This window comes from Oncorhynchus nerka, linkage group LG11 (genome assembly GCF_034236695.1).
Source record: "Oncorhynchus nerka isolate Pitt River linkage group LG11, Oner_Uvic_2.0, whole genome shotgun sequence".
In the NCBI taxonomy this organism is placed as follows: Eukaryota; Metazoa; Chordata; class Actinopteri; order Salmoniformes; family Salmonidae; genus Oncorhynchus; species Oncorhynchus nerka.
Window position 1 is genome coordinate 21759109 of NC_088406.1, and position 14264 is coordinate 21773372.

At 42.2% G+C, this 14264-nt stretch overlaps 1 protein-coding gene across 6 annotated transcripts in view; it reads left to right on the plus strand.

Moving 5' to 3' along the window:
• Positions 1 to 451: 451 nt before the first annotated feature.
• Positions 452 to 14264, plus strand: part of slc36a4 (solute carrier family 36 member 4) — a 261014-nt gene continuing 247201 nt past the window's right edge. For 5 of the 6 annotated variants that reach the window (XM_065024294.1, XM_065024299.1, XM_065024296.1 and 2 more), the window contains exons 1-7: positions 452 to 712; positions 1172 to 1296; positions 4017 to 4152; positions 4377 to 4467; positions 7017 to 7105; positions 11184 to 11279; positions 13272 to 13356. In XM_065024294.1, coding sequence (XP_064880366.1) covers positions 1278 to 1296; positions 4017 to 4152; positions 4377 to 4467; positions 7017 to 7105; positions 11184 to 11279; positions 13272 to 13356 — 516 coding nt within the window. In that variant the 5' untranslated portion in view covers positions 452 to 712; positions 1172 to 1277. The remainder of the gene's footprint in view (positions 713 to 1171; positions 1297 to 4016; positions 4153 to 4376; positions 4468 to 7016; positions 7106 to 11183; positions 11280 to 13271; positions 13357 to 14264) is intronic. The other variant, XM_065024295.1, reaches the window with a different exon arrangement.

Here is a 14264-nt window from a genome sequence, read left to right on the forward strand (position 1 = left end):
AAGACATTTATACAAGCCTTTAAAATCCAATTATAAACCAAAAGTAGTGTGAAATGCACTTATAAGCAACATGTAAATAGACGCCACCAACTTGAACACATCGCTCTTGTGCGACAATGTTTGCAAACAGAGGAAGGGTCTATATGGCACTGAGTATCCCGGATTTACATTTACTATGTTATGGCTAGTCTATGAGACCAGGCTGGTCATGTGTGTAAAAATAGCTGCACTATTGTACTGCACTGGTCCAATATGGGACCAGGGCATTCGTTCAGCTCACATGTCATCAGATTTGTACAGGGACTGCACAGAGTTGATGACTGTCAACTCAACTCTAATTAGGGCTACTTCAGGCACGAAGCGAAATAACTAGACAACTGCAAGAGGAATCGTAAATCTGTGGACACGTTTCCTTTAAGAATCCCCCTCCCGGGTTGACAATTGTAGCGGGTGTGACGTTTTCAACATCTCGTCCGCTAAGGAAAATATGCTGTTCTTACGCCTTCTAATCCGGAGAATTTCAACCTGGTAATGAAATTGTAACCAAAGAGGACAGCTATGAATTCATAAACTCAATTGAAGTGTTCCCGTCATTTCAACATCCACCCAAAAAGAACAACAGGACGTCTCGACAGGAACGTCTGGGTTTTGACAGCTTTCGACCGAAGTAGCAAGTTATCATTGCCCTGACTCTGAACCGCGAGGCAGTTTGGTAGGATCATTCAGAACCCCACACTGCTTATGACTAGACTACAATGTAACTAGCTCTAACTGACATTAACATCATTCATAGAGCCACGTTAAATTGATAGCACTGCTGTCGCTGTTAGTGTATCCATAATAGTACGGCTACAGATTTGATAGCTGGCTACGTTTATTTTTTGTCTGTTCGTTCGAACAACAATAGCACTGATTTCCCCCGTTTCTTACATTGACGGCATATTTTAGCCCACAACTTTTATTGCAAAACCAGTGAATTGCACGTTCTGTTTAGATACGTTGCAATATATTATGCGATAGGCCTAAACTGCTATTAGTTTAGTTAGCTACAATGTGTAATATCACGGAGCTTGCTGGTGTCTACTACGAGCAAGCCAAATGGCAACGTGTCAATAGCGTTGTGAAGATGAATCAATAACATTGTTGATGTTTCCATATATTATCGTATCAGTGGACCAACAGCAAGCCTACCCATCTCGCCCTTTCCTGGCCAGGGTTAATCGCCACACAGTGACAGGACTGTCTGTGTCGACTGCTGCCCAGATGCCCGGTGGAGGATGCCTTCGCAACAGCTAGGTAGCTACTAGCCTCTCTGGGAATGATGATGACGCTGTGATTTTGGGGTTGGAATTAAAGGGAACAACTGTAATTTCCACGTTTTGGTGGAAACGGATTCAGCCGTGCTATTTATTCCCTCCCTCACAGTAGCCTCTTTTTTTGGTGCGATACTAGAGTAGTGGGTCCCAACAAGGGGTACTAGGCCTGTCCACAGGGGGTACTTGAGAAGATTCCTGAGACCATAGGGGGGTATAGTAAGCAAAAATGGTTGGGAACCAGTAGACTAGAGCAGCCCATACAATATTGTGCTGTCCAACAACCATTTAAAGACTTTGCTATTGAAGGTTTAAGAGACACTCATTAAATGAACTACCAATATGACATTTCTTAGTAATAATACTAGTATGATAGTAGTTATTAGCATAACATTATGAGAGACTTCTACTCGAGATTCAACGCTTGCTGACTGACACTCCTGGTTCCACCATTTTGCATGGCATCTTTGTCAACTCTTTGCATCGCATCTGTTCTGAGTGTTAAGCATCAGTTGCTGAAAGAAAAAAATTGGGTCCTGTGAAATAAGAGTCCATGATGTAGTGTCTTTATAGCCTTGAGCTTCCACCTCAATGTTCTTCTTTCTATGTTAGTGAAGAACGTTAGCGGACTGGTTTTAAGTGGTTTAAATAGATCTGACACATGCAGCTAAAGTGTTCTCTAAATTGTTCCAACAGTGAGTGAGCCACAACCTCTCGCATGCTTTATGGAAAATTACACCTCTTTGCTGCCTCAGACTTACACCATGCCCAAACCTGATGTGCGCAAATTGATTTTGTCCCCCCACACCAAACGTGATCATGACACGCAGGTTGAAATATCAAATCAAACTCTGAACCATATTAATTTGTGGACAAGTCGAAAAGCATTAAACATTTGCTAGCTAATTTGTCCTATTTAGCTAGCTTGTTGTTAGCTAATTTGTCCTGGGATATAAACATTGAGTTATTTTACCTGAAATGCACAAGGTCCTCTACTTCAACAATTAATCCATACATAAAACGGTTAACCAAATAGTTTCTAGGCATCTCTCTTCCCAGGCTGCTTTTTCTTCTTTGGATTTTGTATGGCGATCGGCAACTAACTTTAATAATAAGGTGCATTACCACAATTGACCTCAGTTCATCTTTCAATCACCCACGTGGGTTTATGCTCCTGAAAACAATGAGAAGATGGCACGTGGGTATATGTTTCTAAAAACCAATGAGGAGTTGGGAGAGGCAGAATGTTCTGCGGCACAAATAGAAGCATCTTCTATGTTGGTGCATGGCAACGCGCGTGAGCAGTGTAGGTGCAATGATTAAATAACATGTATGTGTACATTTATTTAGCAAAGCTATAGCACGTGATGCGTCCGATTTGGGCATGGTGTTACATGCTGACCACACCGGTCGGTCACGTGCGCGAGTTTTGCAAAGTGAATGTACACGTTATTCAATCATTGCACCCACACCGCTCGCAAGCGCCAATGAGCGTGTCAGTTGCCAGGCGCTAAAATAAAGTTGCTTTTATTTGTGACGCAGAACGCGATGCAGGTCCTGCCTCTCCCATCTCCTCATTGGCTTTTAGATGCATATACCCACGTGCCATCTCCTCATTGGTTATACCCACGTGGGTGATTGAAAGATGAATTTAGGTTGATTGTGGTAATGCACCTTATTATGAAGGTTAGTTGCCAATCGCCATATAAAGTCCAAAGAAGAAAAGGCCTGGAAGGAGGAGAGATGACTAGAAATGATTCGGTTGACCGTTTTATGTGTGGATTAATTGTCGGAGTAGAGGACCTTTCAGGTAAAATAACAACTCACTGTTTATATCCCAGGACGAATTAGCTAGCAACAGCAAGCTAGCTAAATTACCATAAACGTTTAATGCTTTTTGACCTGTCTCCAAATTTATATAATTGGTTCAGAGTTTATTTTGATATTTCAACATGCGTGTCGTGTATGCGTTTGGTGTGTGGGGACAAAATCAATTTGGGGACTAAATCAATTTGCGCACTCGCATGTCCGGTTTGAGCATGGTGTTAGACCAGCTCTTATTGTTAAGAACACATTCTTAAGGACAAAGAGAGCACATAATTATAGTTTACAATTGAGTCAGTCTAATAATACATTTAGCTGGTAGTATTTCGATGTCAACAGTCCATTGACATTCAATGTCAATGTAAACGGAGAAAGTAGGAGCAACAATCTTGATATTGTAGTTTCTTAAATGGGTAGAGTGAGTGAAGAGGCTGTTTGCAAAGAAGGAAGTCAAGGCATGGTCTCTTCTCTTTTCCCTGTGTGTGGCTGGAGGTTGAGGTTGCCATGAGTGAACCCGCTCAAAGGTTAAATAATAGGATTGCAATAGAATGAATAACTGATCTTTGCCCCCTGGCCAAACATCTGAAACCCTACCTCTTCAAAGAGTATCTTAAATAATGCCACAGTGGATTTAACAAGTGACATCAATAAGCTGGATTCACCTGGTCAGTCTATATCATGGAAAGAGCAGGTGTTCTTAATCTTTTGTATACTAATACACTAATTCATGAAAGGTGTTAAAAATATAGATATTACCTATCTGTTCAGATGCTTAGGGGCTAGGTGTTTAGGGCTCGATTTGGGAGGGAGCATTAGATTAAGGAAAACTGTGAACTAGTGACTGACCTTAACCTCTAACCTCCTGGTTAACCCTTCCAGACATGGAGGTGATGACCCCCCTCATCGAGAACCCTGGAGGAGTAGGGCAGGAGGAGGAGAACTCTGAAGAGGACCAGGATCCAGAGCTGCTGCCTGTCAGACACTATGAGCTGGGAAACAGCCACCAGGGCATCACGTAAATTAACACACCTCTCAACTACCTCAACCATGAAACACTTCAAATGCCAAATTCTGAAACGTAGAGGCATTCTCTATTAGTGGATAGTTGTTGTACTGCAGGTCTGTGAAAGTGAACACTGAGGCCCATCAGGAATTGAGTTTGACTCCCATGCCATTCAAGATCAAATTACATTGGTCCCAGAGTAGACCCCTATTCCGAACCCTCTCTGTTTTCCACAGGTTTACTCAGGCTCTCATCCACCTGCTGAAGGGGAACATTGGAACTGGATTGCTGGGTCTTCCCCTGGCAGTACGCAACGCAGGGGTCATAGTGAGTAACTTATGTCCCACTAGGATTACTACATTTACATTTGAGTCATTTAGCAGATGCTCTTATCCAGAGCAACTTACAGGAGCAATTAGGGGTAAGTTCCTTACTCCAAGGGCACATCAACAGATTTTTCACAGAGTTGGCTCTGGGGTTCAAACCAGCGACCTTTCGGTTACTGGTCCAACTAGGCTACCTGCCTCTTTACACCCTGCACACCATAACACAAACAGGGCTGGGTCACACTTTACATTACATTAGTGTCTTTGTGTACTGCTGTAAGTACATTGTAAGATTGTTTTTGGTTTATTCAGTAGAAAAAATTAACAATCTCTTGTGAGAGTCAAGGCAGAGAAAAGGCTGGGAACCCACTATATTGGCAAAGAAGTGTTTCGGAAAACTTGGCCTTGGTTGTAAAGTTACTGAGAGAAATTGCGTGATGTGTCATGCCTACAACATTGCATTATACATTATTGATATTGTTTTGTAAAAATGACTGGGATTCACTACAGAGAAGCAAGGCAAGAAACATTAATTGACTGGGCAAGAATATGGGTTATGCATAAATATGTATTACATGGTTATCTCTGATCTGAATGTTCATTGGAAGTAATTATATAAAACACATGATAAGATCATTCTCACGATTCCATTGTTTGATTTAACCAGCAATTCAGTTTGTGTGTTTTACTGGACCAGTCTGTACAATAGAGGAGCAGAAATTAACACACCTTGTACAAATGAATACACACATAGGCATTAAGCTCCAAGCCTTCAGGTGTGTTAATGTAGTGTTGTGGAAGAGTTAGGTGTCGTTGTACGTGGTGTCAGTGGACCTGCTAGATTCCTCTGTCTACAGACAATGATTCCCTGCTGTGGATCCTGGCTCATGTTAAGTTGATTTGGGGTTTTATATTTGGGCCTCTGTGTCACACAGTTCAAAGGTAACTTCTACTTGTATGTAGAATTGTATGTTTATTAACCTGGTTTGCCCCTGCTAACTGGGCAGGGCACACAACTGTTATCTCCGAGTATTACACATGGATGTCAGTGTGCAATTACACAATCATGTACATTGGTTTAAAGTACTGTGTCTGTTTGTGTCATGGATGTGATATCAGATGAATATTTGCTGGCTGATTAAGCAAGCCTTGCTTCAGAAAATAAACTGCAGCAATCTACGGATTCGTGTTCATCAAACTAGTCTCCACCACCAATGCTTCAGCACCATGGTATAAACCTGCCTGTGTGTCTGCCTGCTATGCAGCTGTGGCACTGGCTAGTGGCTGATCTCAGATCAGTTTGTTTCATATCTTTCCTGTGAATCCTCCATTTGCTAAACGGACAAAGGAGGATATGATCAGGCTAGACAAATCTCATTATTTGAAAGGACAATCAGGTCAATTTGTAAACTAGACACTAATCTCGTCTACCAGCCGGCTCTGTTGCAATTGAGACTGAGAACGAGGTTAGCTTCAGACCAACAGCAGGCACAGATCACTTGTCGTGGAAAATGACTTAATTAGACATACTATGCTGTTTTTACTTAGAGAATTATCCATTGTTTAATGCTAGTGTTTTTTTCCCTGATGCTGGCTTGCTGTCTTGTATGACTTAGTTCTAAGTCTGGGCGTACAGATAAGAGCCGGGTGCGACTGCAGTATGTGACAGTACAAAACGGGATATCTGTAGGAACTCCTCTGTATGAAAACATGCAGGAAGGAACAGACAATGGTGGCAACATCTTCTATCTTAATCTACACAGACAAGCTAAACGCCTTTTAAACGCTATGTTCCTCACCCCTGTTTGCACACGTCTGCTAACTGCCACATAGACAAAGAGGTTGGACTTTTCTATAAAAGCTGAGAGAGAACTTGTTCGTAGAGCTTTCAACTCGGACTATTCTTAGTGATGGTTGATTTGCTTAATTTTTTTCAAATCTTATATTAAAATTGTTGTTTGAAAGAATCTGCAGTCTCTCTTCCTATAGAATGTATCTGACACTGCTACCATACCAGTGAAACAGAGAGAGCCTGCATGTCACATTTATGACGTTGCCGGGGTTACATTGCGTTTGCTCGACTTTCCCCACAGAATTGGCAGGCTCCATAGACTAGATGATGTTCCAGTGCTAGTATTGTATCTAGGTTGAGAAGGGAACCAACATGTTGTTGTGTATCCTCTTGCTTAATTTCCCCTCCTTTGTGCTGTCTCATAATGATGGTGTGATATCATGTCACATGACAGAGAGATCTTGTGTGTGAAGGACAAAACTGAACAGCAGGCAAAATTACTATCAAATTAACAATCACAACACCGTCATGTGAAATTATGTTTTCCGTATCATACATAGAATATCACAGCGCTATCCCACTACTGGTTGTGTGTAAGTGAGAAGTAGCCTATTTCTCAGGGTTATCTGATGCGTTTGCACTACTATGGACTAATGTTTGCTGTAGTGTTCCTGTCTGGTTCACAGTTGGTTTCAGTTGGTGTTGACGTTACTGTCAGTATGTTCACAGTCTGTTCTTTGTGTTTTTTATTTCTCCAGGTGGGGCCTCTTTGCTTGGTGCTGATGGGTGTGGTCTGTGTTCACTGTATGCACATCCTGGTTAACTGTAGCCACCACCTGTGTAAGAGGTAATAACACACACACACACCACGCCCTTAGCACCCTTGTGTTATTTATTAATTTATTATTTACATTAATAATCATTATTTATTATTTACATTACAAAATTTATTAATTACATTCATAAAAACACTTAACCGTCAGGTACCCAGCCGCTCTGTTGATTCATGCTCTCTCTGTCTCCTGTATCTGTCTCTCTCTTCCTTATTTCTCTCTGAGAGAAAGAGAGAGACGGATGCTTTTTTTGTCTAAATCCATGTTAGTGCTGAGAGCAGATAACAATCAGCTAGAGTTCTTCACGGGTCCAAAAAGTTGCATCTGTGGCTTTCCCACCTGACCACGATATGCATAAATAATAAATAAAATGATTGAGAGCTGTTGTGAATGTACCCGAGGACAGACAGACCTGTTCCGTAAAGGACAGGGGAAACAAACCCTTGCTGGTTCGCATCCGAGAGATCTGTTCAGATCCAAAAGAAGGGGAGAGAGAAAAGGAAACCTCCAAATGGGTGCTTCCAGTGCCATCAATAAACAAGCGATATTGACCAAATGATCTGCAGCTACGTGTCCTTAATGTGTAACATATTCAAAACATTATATTGGTTTTTACTTCCTAAAACAATAGTGGTCCACCTTACGGTTCAGCTGTCCAAGATTTGAGCGATAAATGCATCAGTGCATTGCATACATATACTGTAGGCCTATATGCCTAGGCTTCCACTCTGTGATATTCATATTTACTAAATAAATATTAAAAGAGAGAAGCTTAGTCTTAGACACACAGAGAAAGAAAGAGATGCTGGCGCATGTTCCTGACATCGACATGGATTACTTTATACTTGTCAGGCTACTACTGCTATTCAGATATAAATCAAATTTGGTTTGTCACATGCGCCGAATACAACCGGTGTAAGACCTTACTGTGAAATGCTTACTTAACCAACAATGCAGTTTGATGAAAATATATTTAAAAAGTAACACTAAATAACAATAATTAGGCTATATAGAGGGACTACCAGTTCCGAGTCAATGTGCGGGAGTACAGGTTAGTCTAGGTAATTTGTACATGTAGGTAGGGGTAAAATGACTATGCATAGATAATAAACAGCAAATAGCAGTAGTGTAAAAACAAAGTGGGTAGAAGCTGTTAAGGAGCTTTTTGGACCTAGACTTGGTGCTCCGGGACCACTTGCCGTGCTGTAGCAGAGAGAACAGTCTATAACTTGGGTGACCATTGTTTTGGGCCTTCCTCTGATACCGCCTAGTATATAGGTCCTGAATGGCAGGAAGCTTGGCCCCAGTGATGTACTGGGCTGTACGCACTACCCTCTGTAGTGCCTTACAGTCAATGCCGAGCAGTTGCCTTACCAGGCGGTGATGTAACCGGTCAGTATGCTCTCGATGGTGCAGCTGTAGAACTTTTTGAGGATCAGGGGACCCATGCCTAGTCTTTTCAGTCTCCTGAGGTGGAAAAGGTGTTGTCGTGCCTTCTTCACAACTGTCATGGTAGGTTTGGACCATGCTTAAATCAAATCAAACTTTATTTGCCTTACTGTGAAATGCTTACTTACAAGCCCTTAACCAACAGTGCAGTTCAAGAAGAGTTAAGAAACAATTTACCAAATAAACTAAAGTAAATAATTAGAAGTAACACAATAAAATAACAATAATGAGGCTTTGTAAAGGGGTACCGAGTCAGTGTGCGGGGGTACAGGTTAGTCTGTAATTTGTACATGTAGGTGGGGGTGAAGTGACTATGCATAGATAATAAACAGCGAGTAGCAGCAGTGTACAAAACAAATGGAGGGGGAGGGTCAATGTAATAGTTCAGTGGCCATCTGATGAATTGTTCAGCAGTCTTATGGCTTGGGGGTAGAAGCTTTTAAGGAGCCTTTTGGTCATAGACTTGGTGCTCTGGTACCGCTTGCCATGCGGTAGCAGAGAAAACAGTCTATGACTTGGGAGACTGGAGTCTCTGACAATTTTTTTGGGCTTTCTTTTGACACCACCTATTATATAGGCCCTGGATGGCAGGACGTTTGGCCCCAGTAATGTACTGGGCCGTACGCACTGCACTTCCCTCTAGTGCCTTGCAGTCAGATGCCAAGCAGTTGCCATACCAGGCGGTAATGCAACCGGACTGGATACTCTCGATGGTGCAGCTGTAGAAATTTGAGGATTTGGGGACCCATGCCAAATCTTCTCAGTCTCTTGAGGAGGAAAAGGTGTGCTTGTCACAACCTGGCTCTTAGATGGTGACAAGCAAGGGAGTCCACACGTTGGCAGTTAAGGAGTAACAAAGTATAAAACTACAAAGGGAAACTAACCTCTGACTTGTGACAGTAGGCATGTGAGGGGTGTAATGGAGATACATGGATGAAGGTATTATGTGTGTTAGTGTTGAAGGGTGCACCTAATCAAAAAACATAATCAACCAGATCTCAAAACAAAATGGTGCTGAGAGGGAGAGAGAGGGGTGCTACTTGTCACCTTAATGACCCAATCAGCTCCACCTATCCCCAATCTGCAAGTGAAAGCACAAACACAGAGGAGCCAGGGTCCTTAGCTTAGTGATGAGCTTCGTGGGCACTATGTTGTTGAACGCTGAGCTGTTGTCAATGAACAGCATTCTCACACAGGTGTTCATTTTGTCCAGTTGGGAAAGGGAGGTGTGTTATTGAGATTTTGTCATCTGTTGGGGCGGTATGCGAATAGCAGTGGGTCTAGGGTATCTGGTAGGATGCTGTTGATGTGAGCCATGCCCAGCCTTTCAAAGCACTTCATGGCTACAGACGTAAGTTCTATGGGGCGGTAATCATTTAGGAAGGTTACCTTAGTGTTATTGGGCACAGGGACTGCGGTGGTCTGCTTGAAACATGTAGGTGGTACGAACTCGGTCAGGGAAAAGTTGGAAATGTCATTGAAGACATTCTCTTTATTTGTGTCGGTTTGTGATGGTAAATAGGCGTACAGAAGAAGGCTAATTCATAAATGTTCGCTCAGAATGTGCACTACCGTTCAAAAGTTGACTAAAGAGAACCATTATATTGTTAGTAACTCTCCTAAATAATTCTTCTTCTCCCCAAGTTCTTCTTCACCCCAAGTTCTGGTGCACACTGCCTTCATAGGCCTGCTGTAGCTAAGCCTAATAATAGCCATACCACACCAAACCTTCACAAAGTCATTGTTTATAGGGAAAATACAAGTAGGTTCTTATATTGTGGCATTAAATTAATTATCAACAAAGTCGATTGCCTACCCAACAAATGACAGCAATAGGCTAATGCTATTTCTTTTACAACAGGCCTACTTTTAACCTTAATCTAAATACGGAGCACAAAATTAAAGAGTTTGATTTAGCCAATGAAAATGTCTCAACAAACTCTTTTTGCATAGGCTATTTAAAACAACAAAAACAGTTTAGATTATTAAATTGGCCTACAGTAGTAATAATAATGATTTATAATAATAATAATGACCAAAAAATTGATGATAAATAGCAAGTGAAATAGCTAAAAATCAAATAAATAGAACAGTAAACATTACACTCACAAAAGTTCCAAAGGAATAGAGACATTTCAAATGTCATATTATGACTGTATACAGTGTTGTAATGATGGGAAAATAAATATGGGATGTATTTACAAAAACACCTCAAAACTGTCACCTGAAATGACATCTACACAGTATTAATCACTGTGATTATTTCAACAGAGCGTTGGAGAGAGTGACTATCCACAGCAGAGTGATGGGACTGTAATGTAATATATTGTAATCGCCTCATCCAAACCAGAACACAATGTACTCGCTTTCAGACTGCCGTCTCAATCTTCCGTTGTCTGGTTTCCAGCAATCTACCACCCCTTCTCTCTCTCGCTCTCTCTCTTTTCTGTTGTCCTCTTGTCTGTCACCCTGCCTACCCAATAAGGACAGAACAGGACCGCAGAGACTTTCTGTCTTTTAATTCCCTCAGATCTTGATCTTGATTATCTTCCTCTTGTCACTGTATCTCTTGGTGCTTCTCTTTTCTCTGTGACACCAAATATGTACAAAATGTGTGACAGTCAGCCTCCTCTCCTCCCCCAGGTTGAAGAGACCTCCCCTAGGGTACAGTGACACAGTGGCCTTCTCCATGGAGCACAGCTCCTACCAGTGCTTCAGGAAGAGTGCCAGATTTGGGAGGTGAGATGAGAACTCTTCATCTGGAGGTCAATTTTTGACCCATCACCGCTGTAGTCACATGACTCCTCTTAGGGCCAGTGGGTGCTAGAAGCTATTCAAATCCCTCATATCTGTGACATAAATGTATGTAGTTCTGTTCTTGAGCTGTTCTTGTCTATTAATGATCTGTATTATGTCATGTTTTGTGTGGAACCCGGAAAGAGTAGCTGCTGCTTTTGCAACAGCTAATGGGTATCCTAATCAAATACCAAAGGTCAACAAGGCCCTAATGGTAAGAATCGATGATGGTAGCCATAGTTTGAAGTTTAAAGGAGGGATGGTTAACAATACATATCTCTACAGTCAGTTCAGTACTGAGGTTCACCTGCTGTGTGCTCATGCTTGACATAGGGGAAGCTCTAATCTACGTGACTCCCCCATGATAATGGATTGCATTTATGAAGTGCATCTTATGAATTGACTCTCAACTGACAATCCAACAGCACTCTCCATTGATTGGGGTTAACTCACTTAAATTCACTACCACAGCCTTTCATTTGATATTCATAGATACAGTTTTGGTTCAGCAGAACGCTTACTGTTGCTTAAGTGTTATAGATGAGGAAAAAGTGCATTTAATGTAGCGTTTGAATAGAATACAAGGTTTGAGTAGTGGTCTGAGAATGACTGATTGTTCGGCACTACCTCTCAAAGGCTTCAGTTTGACTTCATTGAATATATCTTAATGAAACCTTTCATTACTTATTGTAAGCAACAGCAGTAATATACTACCTGACTACAACAGCGGTAACATACTACCTGGCAACAACGGCGGTAACATACTACCTGACTACAACGGCGGTAACATACTACCTGACTACAACAGCGGTAACATACTACCTGGCAACAACGGCGGTAACATACTACCTGACTACAACGGCGGTAACATACTACCTGACTACAACGGCGGTAACATACTACCTGACTACAACGGCGGTAACATACTACCTGACTACAACGGCGGTAACATACTACCTGGCAACAACGGCGGTAACATACTACCTGACTACAACGGCAGTAACATACCACCTGACTACAACGGCGGTAACGTACCACCTGGCAACAACGGCGGTAACGTACCACCTGGCTACAACGGCGGTAACGTACCACCTGGCTACAACGGCGGTAACGTACTACCTGGCTACAACGGCGGTAACGTACCACCTGGCTACAACGGCGGTAACGTACCACCTGGCTACAACGGCGGTAACGTACCACCTGGCTACAACGGCGGTAACGTACCACCTGGCTACAACGGCGTAACGCGTGCCACCTGGCTACAACGGCGTAACGTACCACCTGGCTACAACGGCGGTAACGTACCACCTGACTACAACGGCGGTAACGTACCACCTGGCTACAACGGCGGTAACGTACCACCTGACTACAACGGCGGTAACGTACCACCTGGCTACAACGGCGGTAACGTACCACCTGGCTACAACGGCGGTAACGTACCACCTGGCTACAACGGGCGCCACCTGGTAACGCATTGCCACCTGGCTACAACGGCGGTAACGTACCACCTGGCTACAACGGCGGTAACGTACCACCTGGCTACAACGGCGGTAACGTACCACCTGGCTACAACGGCGGTAACGTACCACCTGGCTACAACGGCGGTAATATCAGTGTGTAATCACCAGATTTATGAGTTTTACATATGATATGCGGATTCATTTTTGATCAGCTAATCACCAGCTATAGTGAGGAACATATTTAGAGACAGGCTAGAGGAGGAGTCAAGACAGGATTCTGATTAGGTTTTATTGCTACTTTATAAAAATGGCTTGCTAGCAGTGAAAATGCCCTCATGTTCATAGAATAAAATATTAAAGAGTAGAATGGTAATACAGAACTTCTGTATTCTAACATCGTATAAGCCATCCAGATATTTAAGAGCTGTTTTAACATGTTTATCTGTCCCTGTCATGTCCTCCTGTCCTCTTCTAGGCACCTGGTCAACTTCTTCCTGGTGTTGACACAGCTGGGATTCTGCAGTGCATACTTTGTGTTCCTGGCAGAGAATATAAAACAGGTAGGCTCTATTCAAACCTATCGAATACAGACCAGTGTGTTGTTCTTAAAAGCCTACCAATCAAAAACAGATGTGTGTTGAGTCTCCGTATACCCACCTATCAAATATAGACCAATATGGCGTGTTCTTAAAAGCTTACCAATCAAACAAACGACTGGAATTGTCTCTGTACTCCTATCTATCAAAAGCAATGGGTGTGTCACAAGTATGTGTCACTGACCAAATCTATCCTGTACAGATACTGAATTGGTATTATTAACTGGGTTGTTTGAGCCCTGAATGGCTGACAGCCGTGGTATACTTAAGCAATAAGGCATGGTGGGTGTGGTATATTGCCAATATACCACGGCTAAGGGCTGTTCTTATGCACTACGCATAACGGAGTGCCTGGACACAGCACTTAGCCGTAGTATATTGGCCATATACCACAAACCTCTGAGGTACCTTATTACTATTATAAACTGGTTACCAATGTAATTAGAGCAGTAAAAATAAATGTTTTGTCATACCCGTGGTATGTTAGCCAATCAGCATTCAGGGCTTGAACCACCCAGTTTATAATAGATCATATACTACGTGTATGACAAAACATTTAGTTTACTGCTCTAACGACGTTGGTAACCAGTTTATAATAGATCATATACTACGTGTATGACAAAACATTTAGGTTTACTGCTTTTACTGCTATAAACTGGTAACCAGTTTATAATAGCAATACGCTACTCTGGGTTTTTTGGGGTTTAGGCACGACGTAATATTGACCAAATATGGACGATATTTGGTATATTTGTCAATATTTGGCCAATATTGCATCATGCCTAAGAATAAACCTTAGCCATGGTATATTGGCAGTATACCAATAACCCATATTCAACTGAGCTGCCTAAACCTATCAATCCCAGTTGCTT